Source organism: Opisthocomus hoazin, chromosome 31 (genome assembly GCF_030867145.1).
Source record: "Opisthocomus hoazin isolate bOpiHoa1 chromosome 31, bOpiHoa1.hap1, whole genome shotgun sequence".
In the NCBI taxonomy this organism is placed as follows: Eukaryota; Metazoa; Chordata; class Aves; order Opisthocomiformes; family Opisthocomidae; genus Opisthocomus; species Opisthocomus hoazin.
In genome coordinates this window covers 3,969,738-3,985,833 of record NC_134444.1, presented here as the reverse complement: position 1 = coordinate 3,985,833, position 16,096 = coordinate 3,969,738, and the positions used below count along the sequence as shown (strand labels likewise).

The window sequence follows — 16,096 nt, the reverse complement described above, 5'->3', positions numbered from 1 at the left end:
TGTCTGTGTGCATATGGCACTGTTCAAGGAGGAAAAGACAGTGATAAATTAGGGGCAATTTCTATGAGAAAATTCAAAGCCGTATCTCATACACCCTCTTCCTGCTTCACTCAGCTCCTTTTGCTTTGTAGACTTTTCTCAAATCAGTGACTGCAACCCTCGTTTGTGGTGGCTGATTGTGCTGTGAGGAGCAGGGCCTCTGCCTGCTGCCTGCTGAGGAGCCAGCCCTGCTCTGCAGCACTGTGTGTTAACGGACCTGGTATTTGAGGTTTTGAGGTTAACCTACTCCTAATGCAGAAAGCTTTGGTAGCATCTTCACTCCCAGTGTGAAAGAACCAGGATGGCAGAAGGCAGTTTCAGAGACCTGGGGTTTCTTACAGCTACCCCCATCTCAGTTGGGCAATGTTCTTGGATGTCCCAATCTCTCAGCAATTCTGCTTCGCAGAGCAGAACACAGTGAGTCATTCAAGGCAGGAGGATTGCCTGTGGTTTAGTGCAGAGTGAGGGGAGCTGGTCTGTCCCTCTCTCCTGCTCCCAGTTGCCCTGGGCTGGCACCTTCCTCAGATAGAGAGTGATCACACTCCCACGCTACCCTGAAAAACCATCAGACATTGCTGAAAGCAGAGAGATCCACTGCAGACCACAAAAGGTCTCACTCCTTCTATAGGTCTCAGCACCCCACTTGTAGTCAATGAAACACACATGGCTCCTTTCACCAGTCCAACAGCATTTCCTCAGCTGTGGAGGCTTTGCATTCTCCATGGGCTTTCAGAGTAAGAAGAGATTCTACGAGGTGGGTTTGCATTCTTGAGGGGAGCTCAAACCTTCGAAGGACCCCTCAAGGGGGTAGCCAAGTGTCTTAATGATGGCATCTGAGTAATAGTCAGGTCATTCCTCAGCCCTGCAGACTGTATTGACCAGATCTCTGCAGTCCTGAGGAAAGCTGGGACACTTGTTCGCATGGACACAGCTCCATGAAAGGACCCAGAAGATCAGTGTGTGACTGCAGCAGAAACTCCAACCCCAAGAGAGCCTGTGAACAAGAACAAAATAACAACAACAATAATGCAGAGAAGCGGAGAAACAAAAAATATGCAGTGAGGGTCTGGCTAGAGCAGAGGCAGTCAGGCACTCAGGACAGCGTTCCCCTGACCCAGCTGTGCACGCCACCTCCCAGACCCCAACATTGCAGGGCAGCTGCTCTCAGCCCCTGTGCTCTGCAGAGGGAACTGGGCCCGTGGCTGGAGAGCTGCAGCATGGCTCTGCTGGAGCTCTGGCTGCAGAGGAGGGGGGTCACGCCTGGGACCCCACCGTCCTGAGGGCAGAGGCTTTGCAGGGTGGTAGAAGAGGGGAGGGGCCTTGCTCAGAGGAAGGGCTCTGCATTGGAGGGGGTGATGGAGAGTTTTTGGAATTGCCACTCACAAATTGTATTTAGTTTATGTTTCCTCTCATTCCCTGATCATTCCCATACTGTTTGGGTATTTCTTTTACCAGGGGTTTCCCTTTACCAGGTCTTTCCCTGTGAATGCTCACAGACTCCATCCCAACCTCTGTGCACTCACCTTGGCCCTACAGAAACCTGCCTGTCTGCAGGGCACTGGCTATGCTCATGTTCCTCTTTGCAGGTGGAAATGGACAGGTCAAAAGAACCTTCACAGTTCCAGCAAAGGTGATGCTGGTGCTGTCCATAGGCAGAGGAGTGGCTGAAGGCACTTTAGCAGGATCTGTCAGACCTACTGGTATCTTAAAGTTCCAGCTTAGGACTCTCAGTGACTTTTTCAAGCATGAGCAATCCTTTTCCTCTTCTCCCCCCAAATTCACCAAAAGTAAGAAACTGAAAACTCAAACACAAGAAAGCTCCTTCTCTTTGTAGTAATTACTTCCCTGCCCTGCACTTCCCCTTGAAAGGTCCCCTCAGCATTATCCTGGGATGCTCTGGAGCTGTGAGCAGCCCTGATCCACATAGCCACGAGTTGCTTCTTCCTCCCACTGCTTCTGCCTGCGCTGCTGTTAAGAGCTCCCCGGGCAGGCTGAGTGCTGACCCTGGCAGGAGACAAAGTCCCTGCCCTGGCACACAGCCCCCTTTAGCTCAAGGACTCTGCCCTGAAGGACAACCCTGGGCATCCCTGGCTGCACACCCACCGTCACACCCTGCAGCCGTTCATGGAGGAAGGCAGCCGACATGCCCTGTCCCTCTGACAGTGCAGGGGGAAGCCCTGCTCCAAAACACGTCCTTTTCCTATAAACTGGAGAAACTGTGAGAGTCCTCCTGACAAATCCCACAGGCTCTGGGATGTGCCAGCTTGAGGAGATCATTGCAGGAACCGCAGCTGCATTGCCCTGCAGCCAGAGACTTACCCTGGTAAAGGCTGTGAAAATTTTTCTCCAGCTGAGCTCTCCTCTCTCCTCCCACCCCAGACTGAATTTGAGCTCTCTCTTACTCCCTCCTCTCCCCTTTGTGCCTGCAGGCAGTGCCCTCAGCCCTGCTGGGCTTTGCAGAGGAGCTGCTCCTGAGCACAGCTGTCTCTCTGCAGCACTGCCCACTTGCCATGAGCTCCCTCCATGCCAGGAGCCCAGCTCAGCTCAGCAGCAGAGGACCAGCCCAAGGCATCCCAAGGGAAGGGATTCAGCTGAGTCAGTGGAGGCATTTCATCACGTGTTTCTCTTCCCAGCATTTGCAGGAGACTCAGCTCCCTCCCATGCCTGCCACAAACCCTCAGGAGTTGGGGTTCCTCTTGCCTCTGTTCAGGTGTGCACAAAACAGACACCTGTATGTGAGTGTGATAGAGATGGAAGACAGGTGTGAGGTGTTCAGATGCAAATAGCTGGTGACATTTGAATGTCCTAGATGCTCCAAGGTGCATGTAGGTAGCTTCAAGCTGTAGTGGAGAAGCTCATAGAGACAGGGCAACATCTCAGGCATCGCGTATGAGTCTGGTGGGAAATTCCTTTGATGAAGTCAAATAACAGCGAATGCTCAAAGAGAGGCCAAAAGAACACTGTCGCACTCATCGTAGTCACGGCTGCATTTAGAGCTATTCGTGTGAACTGACACAACCATGTACCATAGTGAGAGCTGGGTCTCTCCGCTCCATCAGCTAGACTTATGAGATTTCCACTGCCTGTAATGGAATTGGTCACATGTTCAGCCCCATGTTGCCTGACAGAATTCAGAGCAGGGACTCAAGCCAATGTTCACATCCAGGCTGGTGATGGAGGGGGGGGAGTGGTAGAAGGGGCTAAGAAGGACTCCAGGCTTGGGCCGGGGGCTGCTCGGCCTTGGGGCAGATCGGACTGGCTGTCGGTGCAGCCCGCCTTCTTCTGACCCCAGCCTTCACCAGCACAGGTCGGGAGGGCTGTCAGTCTCCTCCCCTGAGGTGACGCTGCCTCTGATTGGTCCCCAGGGGCTCAGGGTGCTGGGCTGCAGTGCACACCCTGCATTGTAGGCGGTGACCTCTGACTGCCCACTTGGGCTGTCACTCTACCGTAGTTTGCAGCCTGCCCTCCACTGAGCTGGTGATTGGCTCCCCCCAGTGCTAGCCTTCCCTGAAGTGATGTTTTCTCTGATTGGCTAACTTGCATTTCCACTTGCTCCTCCCCTCAAATGAGAGGTCAGACAGCTTATCAGTCACCCTTGGGCTGCTCTCCTGCCAGGCGGGATTGGTGGAGGTGGCATGCCCCGCCCCTGCATGGTGCCCAGTTATTTCTACTCTTGCCACCTTTCCCGCCCACCTCAAAGCTTGACTGGCCGGTTACCTGATGTCCTGGTTTTGGTTAAAACAGAACAGATTCTCTTTTAGTGAATCCTCCTCACAGCTAAGTTGTTCTAAGTAACTGCATTTTTCTGAAGCTGGCTGCATTTTTTGCAGACAGTGTCTGCTTCATAGCTGATAACACCTGATGCTTACAGTTACTCTGAGCTGATGGTATGAAAGGAGTGCAGAAAACGGCCCCTGTTTATAATTATTACCAGAGCAGCCAAGGTCACCGACAGACCTCTGAGGTCCCGCAAGGGAGGTGTCATAAAGGGCTGCATTTGCAGGGAGGGGCGGACAGGACAGGTGACCCCATGTAGAACAACAACGAGGTAGTCCATACTACGCACGTCATACTTAGGTTAAAACTGGGGGATCACGAGGGCCTCGCTCTCTTCATTCATGGACAGCTTCTGAAGAGGACCCTGTTCCTTGTCCTGCCTGCCATCCTGATCCAGATTCCAGTCAGTACATTCCTGAATCCTGTTCCTGTCTAATGCCGAGTCCAGTCTGGGACTTCCTGGTGCCGCCTGGCAGCCGCTAGCGGAATGCCGGTGCCCCGGCACCGAACTGCAGGAAGCTCAGTATTGGGTTTGTATATACTTTTTAGTTTTCTTCCTATTAATATTATTAATATTACTAGAAGTATTAGTTAGGCTGTTTTAAATGGCTCGATGTCCAGTTGGAGACTAGTGATGAGTGGTGTGCCTCAGGGGTCGGTACTGGGGCCCGTGCTCTTCAATATATTTCTCGGCGACATGAACAGTGGGACTGAGTGCACCCTCAACAAGTTTACCAAAGACACCAAGCTGTGTGGTGTGGTTGACACGCTGCAGGGAAGGAATGCCATTCAGAGAGACCTAGACAGGCTGCAGAGGTGGGCCTGCGTGAAACGCATGAAGTTCAACAAGGCCAAGTGCAAGGTCCTGCACGTGGGTTGGGACAATCCCAAACACAAATAAAGACTGGTCAGAGAGTGGCTTGAGAGCAGCCCTGAGGAGAAGGACTTGGGGGCACTGGTGACTGAGAAGCTCAACATGAGCTGACAATGTGCACTTGCAGCCCAGAAAGGCACCCGTATCCTGGGCTGCATCAAGAGAAGCATGCCCAGCAGTGCGAGGGAGGTGATTCTGCCCCTCTACTCTGTTCTCGTCAGACCCCACCTGGAGTACTGCGTCCAGCTCTGGAGCCCCCAACATAAGAAGGACATGGATGTGTTGGAGTGGGTCCAGAGGAGTGCCACGAAGACAATCAGAGGGCTGGAGGAACTCTCCTATGAGGACAGGCTGAGAGAGTTGGGGCTGTTCAGCCTGGAGAAGAGAAGGCTCCAGGGTGACATTAGGGCAGCCTGCTAGTGCCTGAAGGGGCTACAGAAAAGGATGGAGAGGGGCTTTTCACAAGGCTGTGTAGCGATAGGACAAGGGGGAACGGCTCTAAACTAAAAGAGGGCAGATTTAGATTAGATATTAGAAATAAATTCTTCCCCATGAGAGTGGTGAAACTCTGGAACAGGTTGCCCAGAGAAGTGATGTATGCCCCCTCCCTGGAAGTGTCCAAGGCCACATTGGATGGAGCTCTGAGCAACCTGGTTTAGTGGAAGATGTCCCTGCTCATGGCAGCGGGGTTGGAAACAAATGGTCTTTAAGGTCCCTTCCAACCATTACCATTCTATGATTCTAAGATTAATAAGGCCAAATGCAAAGTGGGCTACATTAGAGGCAGCATGGCAACACAGACAAGTGAGTGACCATCCCCTTGACTGACCACTGGTGTGGCCATATCTGGACTAGTGCATCTGGCTGTGGGGATCTCTGTCCTGGAGAAGTGGGATGGAACCAGAGAGGGTCCAAAGGAGACTTGCCAGGGGTTTGAAGCTTCTGTGGAGAGGCTGAGGGAGCTAGGTCTCTTTAGCTTGGTGAAGTAGAGGCTCGGGGTTTATAGTAGTAGTCTGCAACTACTTGAAGGGTACTGCACTACTGCATAGTGTAAGGAGAAGGAAATCTCCACAAATTGTGTATTGGAAGGCTCTGACGGGATGTGAGAAAACAAGAATCAGTGAAAGGGTCACGCTGTGGTAGCCTTGTGGTACAAGAAGTCACACAAAGGGAGTCTGGATCACTCAATGGCTTTGTGTTTCAAGGAACAACCAGTGAGGATGGAGAGATATCAGCGAATGCAAAGAAATGCTGTGATAAGAGTTAGGTGGGAAAGAAAGACGGGTGTTTGCAGCCTGAAAGGAAAGAGGTGCAGGCATAGGACAGTGTAGGACAGCCTGTAGTAGAGGTGACCAAAGGCTCATGAAAGGCTGAAAGGCCACACAAGAACAAGGTCTTTCTACCCTTGGCTATGACAATTGCATCTGCTGCTGAGGCCTGTCAGGAGAAACGTCATTTTGAGGCGCTGGTCTTTGTTTCCTCCTCACCTCTCCTAGGGGAAACCAGGAGGTGTTGTACAGTTTTCCTACACTTGGCATTGCTCACCCTCACATCCCACTGACCCTGCAAGACCCCTCAGCCACATCTGAGGGACAGGTTCTGCCTTCCCAGAGCCTGAGGGTCAGGGCTTGGCCTTTCTGTTTCATCAAACCAACCAAGGGTTTTCTCAGCATTACATCCACCTGCACAGTGCCTTTGCTTACCTGCAATCACAGCCTCCAGTTATCTGCTCTAACGAGTCCCTGGGGAGGCTTTGTCAGTAATGCTTCAAGGTACTTGGAGTTTTGCTTCTGACTTCTTGAGCAGCTTATTCTGTCTTCTCAGTACCTGAGCTTCATAGACTCAGGAGCAAACACACCACAGGGCTCATTAAAATACAGAAAGCCCTAAAGAGCAATGTCTCATCCTGTAATTTCCTTCAAGCCCTCAAGACTTGTACAGCAAATTAAAGAGGTTTCATAGTCTAGTTAAGGAGGAAGATTTCAAAGTGCATGTAACAGTAATGATTTTTTATTTCATCGGGTAGTCTTTGTTACTCTTCACGTTAGCAAAGAGGTGACAGAAGCATTGTCCAAGTGATATTGGTTTGGGGTGTCTCTTCAGGAGGTCTGGACAGGTAGGAAAAGCAGTTCCTTGAGGTCTGACACTGTACAGGCAACCTTACTCCTCTGTCTCCCCTACCTCACCATTTCTGTCATTGGCCACCTGGGATTTACATCACTGTTCCTTGCCTCAGACTTCTCCAATGTAGTCTGCAGCTGGATGTTACAGCTCCATTGCATCATCTCCCACCTGCTCTCCTTGGAGAACTGGCTGCACACAGGCACAGAAGAATTTTTCCTCTTTGAAAGCAGAAAAAGTAAAGAATGATCAGTTTTCATAAACAATAAAACACTCTGTGACCATATGCTAAGTACAAGCTTCTTTTATGAGGTAACCTTTCTTCAAGGGATAATCCTACCAGAAATTTTTTAGATACATAAACAAATGAAATACATAATAACATAATGAAAGAGCTGACTAAGGAGACAATTAGTTCTGTGGAAGACCGGAAAGCTTATAACTCCCTGAAGCTCGAAAGAGCAGCAGCTGGCAAGCTGAGAGGAATCTGAATAAACAAACCATAGAATCGTAGAATATCTCATAGGGTTGCAGAGTGTTTTATTGTTCATGAAACTTGTCATGCTTCACTTTCCTTTGCTTGCAAATAGGAAAACAAATGTGTGCCTCTCTGCAGTTGTCCAAGGAAAGCCGGTGGGAATTGGTACAAAGGAGCTGTAACTTCTATCTGCAGAGTGCAGCTGAGAAGTCTGGTGTAAGGGAAAGTCCCAGGTGGCCAGTGAGAGAAATGGTGGGGTTGGGGAGGTGAGGTGAACATTGTCCATACTGCATCAGACCTCAAGGGACCTCTATTCAGCCTGTCCAGACTTCCTGAGGAGAAACCCTGGGTGAACACCTGTTGGAGAATGCTGCCATCACCTCTTCTCTAAACTGAAAAGTCATAAAATACACCCTTCAATATAACACTTCATTTTTATTAGAAGCTCTTTGAAATCTTTCTCCATAATTACCCTTGATAAAAACTACAGGAAGAGACATGGCTTGTTAGGGCTTGCTTTATTTTAATGAGCCCCGTGGTGTATTTGGTGCTGAGTCCTTGAACCTCGGGTACTGGGAAGAGATTGCACAAACCTCTCAAAGACTCAGCATAAAACACTAAACCCAAAGTACCCTAAAGCGTTAATCATGGAGTTTATTAACAAGTTCTCCCTGGGGACTCGTTAGAACAGATAATTGGAGGCCATGATTGCAGTAGGCAAAGGTGATGTGCAGGTAGCTCAGATGCTGAGAAAACCCTGGATTTGTTTCATGAAGCAGAAAGGTCAGCCCTGGGCAGGGAGATCTTGTGCTTCACATACTGCTCCGGGCTGTTGGGGGGCAGAGGGATGTGGGGTGTGTGATGCTGAGTGAACGACAACGGTCTGACAGTTTCCAGCCCTACTGGGGTTGTGCAAGGAGGCCGTGAGGCCCCAGTGCCTTAGTACAATGTGTCTCCTCCTAGGCCTTGGTGGCAGAGGCAGCTGCTATAACCAAGGCAACAAAGACTGGGATATTCTTTGTGACTTCCACCTTTGCTAGCAGCCTTTGTCATCTCCACCACAGGTTGTACTACACTGTCCTACAGCGCCTTCCATTTCCCTGCAGGCTGTAGACACCCATCTCACTTCCTCCCCTTGCTCTCACTCTGGCATATCCATACATTCACTGACAGCTGTCCACCCTGACCTGACATCTGTCCACCCTCACCCTCTGTTCCTTGAAACACAAAGAGATGGACTGATCTCATACTCCTTCTGGATGGCTTCTGGTACCACAGCACTACAATTTAAATGACATTGCTTCCTCCTTGTGTCCAGTCCTCACCTTCCAAGCTGCCCTGTGTGGCAGTGTTTTTCTATCCTGCTGTTTCCTACCACCATCTCGGAAACAACCATTCAGGCAGACATCCCAACTGACCAGCCTTCTTGTGGCCTTTCACCTGACCGGACAGAAGTAACCTCAAAATGATCTCCCATGGCTGCTAGCTGTTCAGTTTCTTGGGTAGACATGACCAAGACATGTGCTTGCTGATATCTGGTCATGTATTCAGGCAGGAGAGACATGCCAACCAAAATCTCAGCCCCCTTCCTGGAGTGAGCCTAGGTCCTTCAGCAGAGGGGATCTCCCGGTCAAAGTGCCAGCCAGGTGCCTTCTGCTGGCCTGTCAGAGGTGCTGGCAGATGGTGACTTTAAAGCACATATCCCAACCAGGTTTCAAGGGCTGACCTATCAGCTATTTCAAAAGCAAGTGACCTCACAGTCCCTTTCTCAGCCATATTCCAGAGGCACAAATGACCTGAGAGGCCCCTTCACAGCCATTGGCTTCTTACTGGATTTTTAGTTCCTGAGACACAACTGACCACATGATGCCATAACCAACCATCACAATCCTTATGGCCCAGTAACCGACAACATAAAAGTAAACTTGTTTCACAAAATTCATCTAATCGATTTCCTACCATGATTTTAGTGAAGAACTGTTCCTCACAGGAACTGCGGTAATTATGTTGGTGTATTTTATAGCTCTACTTCTGTCTCTGCTTTGTCTTTTCCCTCTGTCTACTCTGTCTTCAAACTGCTCTCCAAGCGAAAAATTCAATGAATCATAGAATAACTCAGGTTGCAAGAGACCTCTGAACATCATCTTGCCTGGCTATCCTGCTCAAGGCAGGATAACCTGATGAGGTCGCTCTAGGTCTCTGCCTAGTTTGGCATCATCAGCAAATGAGCTGAAAATCCACTCCACCACATTATACACGGAGTTCCAAAAGACATTCAGCAGTCTTGGCCCACTCAGTGGGGCAGTCACAAGTTACGGTAGATGTCTCAGACATGTCTCTCTATTCCAGTTCTCATGGAAACCCCCCAGATCACCTCTCCCCTTTCAGAAAGAACTTTGGCTGTGAACTCTGGGTGCTGGCTTAGGACGCCCCAAAGAGCAGGGGGCTGTGCTGTGGGCTCTGGGGGAATCTGTTCTGCCCTACAATATTGGATTCATAGGAACTGCGAGAGATGTTAAATAAAATGCACTCATAGTATTAAGCAGTTTTAAATCACTGTCACTTCCACTTCACCAAACTGTGGAAGAGAGATACGGGGATTTTGTATTATTTTATTATAGTTGGCTCAACACAGCGCTTTGTATTTTTTAATGCAGAAATTTTTGGCTTTTCTCACTATGCCGTAGCCCAAAATGTCGTAAAAGATGACTCCCTCTCCTTGCCTTGCAGGCCTGTCCATCCCTGGCAGCACTCCTGCTGTGTGCTGTCTCACGCCATCTCTGATATCCACATGACTCTGAAACTCACTGTAACCCCACACAGCCATCTAATTCCCCTGTTTTTTCATCACTCTGTGCACATCAGTGCACTGGACAATTCAGAGAGGGTTCTGGCAGCACTGATTTCCCAGAAAGGCTTTCACAGAACCACAGAATCACAAAAGTAGAGCTGAGATTTGAAGGGACAGGACTGGAGCCAGTATGGAATCTTGCAGAGCACCACTAATGACTGGCCTCCAGCGAGACCTCATGCCACTGATCACAGTTCTCTGGTGCCCACCATTCAGCCAGTTTTCAATCCACCTCACTGTCTGTTTGTCCAGTCCGTGCTGCACCAGCTTCTCCATGAGGATTTGATGGAGAACAGTGTTGAAAGCCTTATTGAACTCCAGGTAGACAATCTCTACTCATCTACCCAGCCAGTCATTACACTGCAGAGGTTTATCAGGTTATCAGATAGGACTGACATTTCCTTTCACCGGCTCTGCCCTCGGCCTCTGTGTATCAGTTGGGGTCTGGCACTTGGAGGGCCATGATGTTATCCCCTCGTACACCCTACAAAGACTTGACCAGCTCAAACCCAGGGATGATATGAGGGACGTGCTACTATTTGTGGTGGTTTCTTGAGAGCAAAGAAGTAATAGTCAGCTCTGTCCAACCTCTCCAACCTCCATTGTTACCGCTCAGTTTAGATGAAATGTAGATATAAGAAGAAGTACTAGAAACATGTCCTAGAAATAATTTCTCCATTCAAAGCATTCATAGCAAATGTAATTTAGAAATGGCTGTGTAAATCTAGATTTATAAAGAGGGAGAGAAAGCGTCATCAACTCGATGGTGCCTTCAGAGGTTGGGTGAGTTCCCCCCATTATGATCCCAGTGAAAGCCCTCAGCTGAGAGTTACCCTATAACCCCAACAAGACACAGCCCCATCACATAACTTCTGCAGCCTTCCCCAGCACCCGACCCTTTCCCAGCTTCAGCTGTGTCCCATGTGGTGCTTTACAGACAGCCCTTCTCTGGGGTCTGCTGAGGTATAGGCAAGGAGAGAGGCTGGGCAGGGCTGGCTCTTCCCCCCATGCTGCCACTGAGCCCACCAGGAGGATGGAGGTGGCTTTGCAGCAAGACTCGTCCATAAAACTGTAGTGAGCAGCCAGTGCTAGAAACAGCACTGAGAGAGGCTGGGGGGTGACAAAGGTCCTGGGCCACCTTCCCAGTTTTTCTATGACGTGGCGAGCACAGATCGGCATTCTCTCTGCTGCGCCTGCATGTCTTTGACCCCTTTCACGTGCCCTGGCTCTGCAACACAAACCCCCTGGTGTGAGTGTTCCCCCCTGCACGCTCATGCAGTACAGGTTCTACACTGATGTTTTTCTCTCCCAGACACTTTCCAACCCAGCCCAGCTCCTCCCCAGCTCTCCCCATCTCCATTGTCCCATCCCCATCCCAGCAGCACAGCACAGTGGGGCTGGTTCCACAGAAGTGCTCAGCACAGGGTGCTGCAGAGCTCTGGGCACTCACCCCACAGACACAGCCCCTCTGAAGGGCACAGCAGGTCCTGAGGCACAGAGAGGAGTCTCAGGCTCCCCATCAGCCCCAGGGATGGCACCAGCCATGGCATGAGGAGACAGAGGCCAGCATCTCCCTGTGTCTACTGGCCTTGTCTCAAAGAGAATCTTATTGCCTAATGCTGGCAGCCCCTCTGTACCAGTCCCTCTGCCGAGCACAAGACTCCTGCCCTGGGGGTTCCCCAGACAGCTCCAGCTACACCAGTAAGAGAAAAGCCTGCCCAAACTGGTGCATGCAGAAATAGCTCTGCTCTTGTCCAGGGACGTCATTGTAGGCATTGCCCTGAGTTGGCAGTGCTGCCTGCAGGGCAGTGGTTCCTGAAACGCACAGGGACATGGTCCCAGGCAGATCCCTGTGGATCACCCATCATTTTTCTTTGCACTGGGCACCCACGCGTGAAAGATCCTCACAGGCTCATTCTCTAACACATGTCCCCATGCCCTTCACTGCAGAACCCCTGTAGAAGCAAAGCGCAGCAGCATGCTCATAGGGGCAATTACATCAGCCTGATCCCTACCTCAGCTTTGGAAGAAGAGCCTGACATCCAGACTGTGGTACTGAGAAAATCATCTTTTATTACAGAGAAGTAACAGGACAGTCCTGCTGTACCTTTCTGACAGAGAATCATGCAAAGTCCTCTAGGTCAGACAGGCTGGGTTGTGCCTCTGGGGAAGCTGAGTGGATGCAGACATTCCTGGACAAACAGGACTGTCACAGACAAAATGCTTCATGCACAGGATGCTTCAGAGGTGAATTAGAAATTCACTTCTGAAGAGACAAGGGCAGCTTATTTCTGCAGAGGAATAAATGACTGAATCAGCTTCTTCAGTGCGTCCTTGAGCTCCTGATTCCTCATGCTGTAGATGAGAGGGTTCACAGCTGGAGGTACCACCGAGTAGAGAAATGACACCACCAGATCCAGAGATGGAGAGGAAGTGGAGGGGGGCTTCAGGTTGGCAAACATGGCAGTGCTGATAAGTAGAGAGACAATGGTCAGGTGAGGGAGGCACGTGGAAAAGGCTTTGTGCCGTCCCTGCTCAGAGGGGATCCTCAGCACGGCCCTGAAGATCTCCACATAGGACACCACAATGAAAACAAAACAGCCGAAAGCTAAACAGGCACTAAGCAGGAGAAGCCCAACTTTCCTGAGGTAGGAGTGTGAGCAGGAGAGCTTGAGGATCTGAGGGATTTCACAGAAGAACTGGTTCACAGCATTGCCCTGGCAAAGGGGGAGTGAAAATGTGTTGGCAGTGTGCAGCACAGCATAGAGGAACCCAGTGCCCCAGGCAGCTGCTGCCATGTGGACACAAGCTCTGCTGCCCAGGAGGGTCCAATAGTGCAGGGGTTTGCAGATGGCAATGTAGCGGTCATAAGCCATGACGGTGAGGAGACAATACTCTGCTGTGAACAAGAAAAGGAAGAAAAACAACTGTACAGCACATCCCAAGTAGGAGATGGCCCTGGTGTCCCACAGGGAATTGGCCATGGCTTTGGGGACAGTGGTGGATATGCAGCCAAGGTCAAGGAGTGTGAGGCTGAGGAGGAAGAAGTACATGGGGGTGTGGAGGCGGTGGTCGCAGGCTATGGCAGTGATGATGAGGCTGTTGGCCAGGATGGCAGCCAGGTAGATGCCAAGGAAGAGCCAGAAGATCAAGAGCTGCAGCTCCCGTGTGTCTGCCAATGCCAGGAGGAGGAATTCAGTGAAGGAGCTGCTGTTGGACATTGGCTTCCACTCAGCATGGAGTACTGTCCAAAAAGAAAGAGACAGTGACAAGTTAGGGTAGAATTCTCTGAGAAAAGTCAAAGCCCTTTCTCCTAGACCCACCCCCAGAGCTACAGGTCGTACTCTTTTCTTTTCTAGCAGACCTGCCTTCAGCTGCATGGCTGGAGCTCTGGTCTGTGCTGGCTGAGTGCACCATGATGATCAAGGGTGCTGCCTGCTGGGTGCTGAGGAGTCAGCCCTGCTCTGCAGCACGGAGTTCATTGCAATGCTGGGGTCAGTGGCCAGTCCTGGTGTTTGACTTTGTCAGACAGACCTGCTCCTAAGGTGGAAGGGCTTGTCAGTGGCTGCTCTCCCAGTGCTCAGGAATGGGGATGGCAAAAGGCAGTTGGAGAGTGTTTTCTGCTGCACTCAGGGAGACCAAACCGAGTCCTTCTAGCAAAAGGATTGCCTGTGGCTTGGTGCAGAATCACGGGAGCTGGTCTTCCTCTGTCTTCTTCCCAACTGCTTTGGACTTGCTTGTTTCAAAGATGGAGGGTTATTATACTCTTGTATTACACTGAAAAGCAATCAGACACTTCTAAAAGCAGAGAGAGCCACTGCAGATCATGAAATGACTCACCCTTTCTCCAAATCTCCATTCCCCACTTCTAGTCAAAGACTGACATGGCTCATAGTGTCCCCTGGAAGTTGCATGCCACTTGGATGGATACCCCAAGAAGATAGCCAAGGGTCCTAGCCTTGGCAACTTATTAAAGGAGAGCCAGTTTATTCCCCAGCCTCCAGGACCGCATTGCCCAGAGCTTCACAGGTTTGAGGAAAGCTGGCACACCTCACTGCTGTGGACACATCTGCATAGGAGGACCCACAAGTTCTGTGCCTGACTCTGCTGCTAAAACACCCATTCCCAGAGAGCCTGACAGCAATTCCAAGTGCATCTCAGCAAGGGCGGGAGAGGCACAGGTGGACACTCAGGAAATTTTTCCCTTACCCACCTCTGCACACCACCCCCACCTCCCAGACATCAACAATGCAGGACAGTCTCCCTTGGGCCCAGGTCAGTCGGAAATGGGCACATGGCAGGAGAGATGCACTTCATCTCTTCTGCGACTTTGCTAGACGAGGGGTTGACTAACTTCCTAGACTCAGTGGTCTAAGGGTCACACAAACCCTGGTGAAAATGGAAAGGTGATGCTGGTTTTATCTGGAGGCTGGTGGGGTTAAAGGCACTTGCTGAGGTTCCTAGCAAACCTCAGTGTGATGGCTGAAGAGTCTCAGCCCCTGCTCTGACCAGCACAGCTGGGTTGCCATTGCCACCAAGCTGAGCCAGAGAAAAGTAGAAGCGCAGATTCAAGAAAGCACAGACTCCGGCAGGAATCCCCTGCGCTGACCTTGGCATGAGCTGGCTCTGTGAGCAGCCCTGACCCATGCAGCACCCTCTCCACAGCTGAAGGACCCTGCCCTGATTGGGGTCAATTCTTCCACCCGCAGCTTCTCCCCCCAGCATCATAGGGATCTCCCCAGGCAAGATGAGAGCTGACCCTGGAAGGAGGCAGAGTCCCTGCCCCAGCACACAGCCCACGGGGTGCAGGGACCCTGCTCTGAAGGACAGCCTTCGGCACCCCTGGCTGCACACCCACCTTCACAGCCCTGCAGCCATCCCTGGGAGAAGGCAGCCATCATGCCCTGTCCCTCTGATGGTGCAGCAGGGAAACCCTGCTCAGAAGCACATCCTCCTCCTCTACACTGGAGTCACTGCGACAGTCCTCCTGACAGATCTCACAGGCTGTAGGGTGTGCTGGTTTTTGGAGAAGCCTTGAAGAACAAAAGCTACATTTCTTGACATTCAGTGACTTACCGTGTAGAGGGCTGTGAAGAGCTCTCCCCCAATGAGGTCTCAGCTCAATTTCCTTCTACTTCTGATTGCCTATAACCTGCATCTGCCTCACTGATCTCCCCTCAGTGCCTGCAGGCAGTGTCCTCAGCCCTGCTGGGCTTTGCAGAGGAGCTGCTCCTGGGCATAACTGTCTCTCTGCAGCACTGCCCACTTGTCATGAGCTCCTTCCATCCCAGGATCGCAGCTCAGATCAATAGCAGAGGACCACCCCAAGGCATCTCTCTTTCTGCTCCCTTTGGACTCCCTTGAGATGTCCCTGTGGCTCCAGGGGAACTTGCTGTGAAAGAGGCTGAAGGAATCACTGATGTTCCCTCCCTCAGCTGGGGAAAGAGGCTTACAACCAGCAGTGTCGTTACTCCTGTCAGAAAAGGTGTTGGGCATGAGAATATTTTTTTTTTTGTCTCCTATTTAGGCAGGACACAAGAAAGTTGGCAAGGAAATATATGTTCTTCCAAGCTGAGGGGGGGATGACTTTAATTGAGTTAACTTAGGCATTTCCTAGGGCTAGAAACACATTCAGCTCTCTTCTGTCCACGCCATGCCTCTGCTCTGAAACAAAGCCTTTGCACACATGGGGTCTTGATCCCTTGATAGCAGGTTTCCTTAAGCCAAATATGAGCTTATCTGGTTGGACAACATCTGTGTTTCAGCCCAAATGTGCAGCAATGCCCTCAGCCAGGGGCACAGACAGGATGAGCTGGAGTCATTCATGTCAGAGACAGAGCTGTGGCACTGATGGAATCAATTGCCAAAGTGTGGTGGCAGAGGTTGGTACAGCTGGTCTTCAAGGACAGCACCCTGCAAGCACAGTTACAGCCCAAATGACAAACCATTCTAAACG

The 16,096-nt window shown here is 50.8% G+C and overlaps 1 protein-coding gene across 1 annotated transcript; it reads right to left on the bottom strand.

The window, feature by feature from the left end:
• Positions 1 to 12,425: 12,425 nt before the first annotated feature.
• LOC142365072 (olfactory receptor 14J1-like) lies at positions 12,426 to 13,361 on the bottom strand. The gene has a single exon (XM_075445516.1). It carries the CDS (start codon positions 13,359 to 13,361, stop codon positions 12,426 to 12,428), a length of 936 nt encoding a protein of 311 aa, XP_075301631.1.
• Between the last annotated feature and the right edge of the window lie 2,735 nt (positions 13,362 to 16,096).

What these genes read in the sequence shown, in the direction of transcription:
- LOC142365072 (XM_075445516.1), bottom strand. Translation starts at nt 13,361, where the DNA reads ATGTCCAACAGCAGCTCCTTCACTGAATTCCTCCTCCTGGCATTGGCA.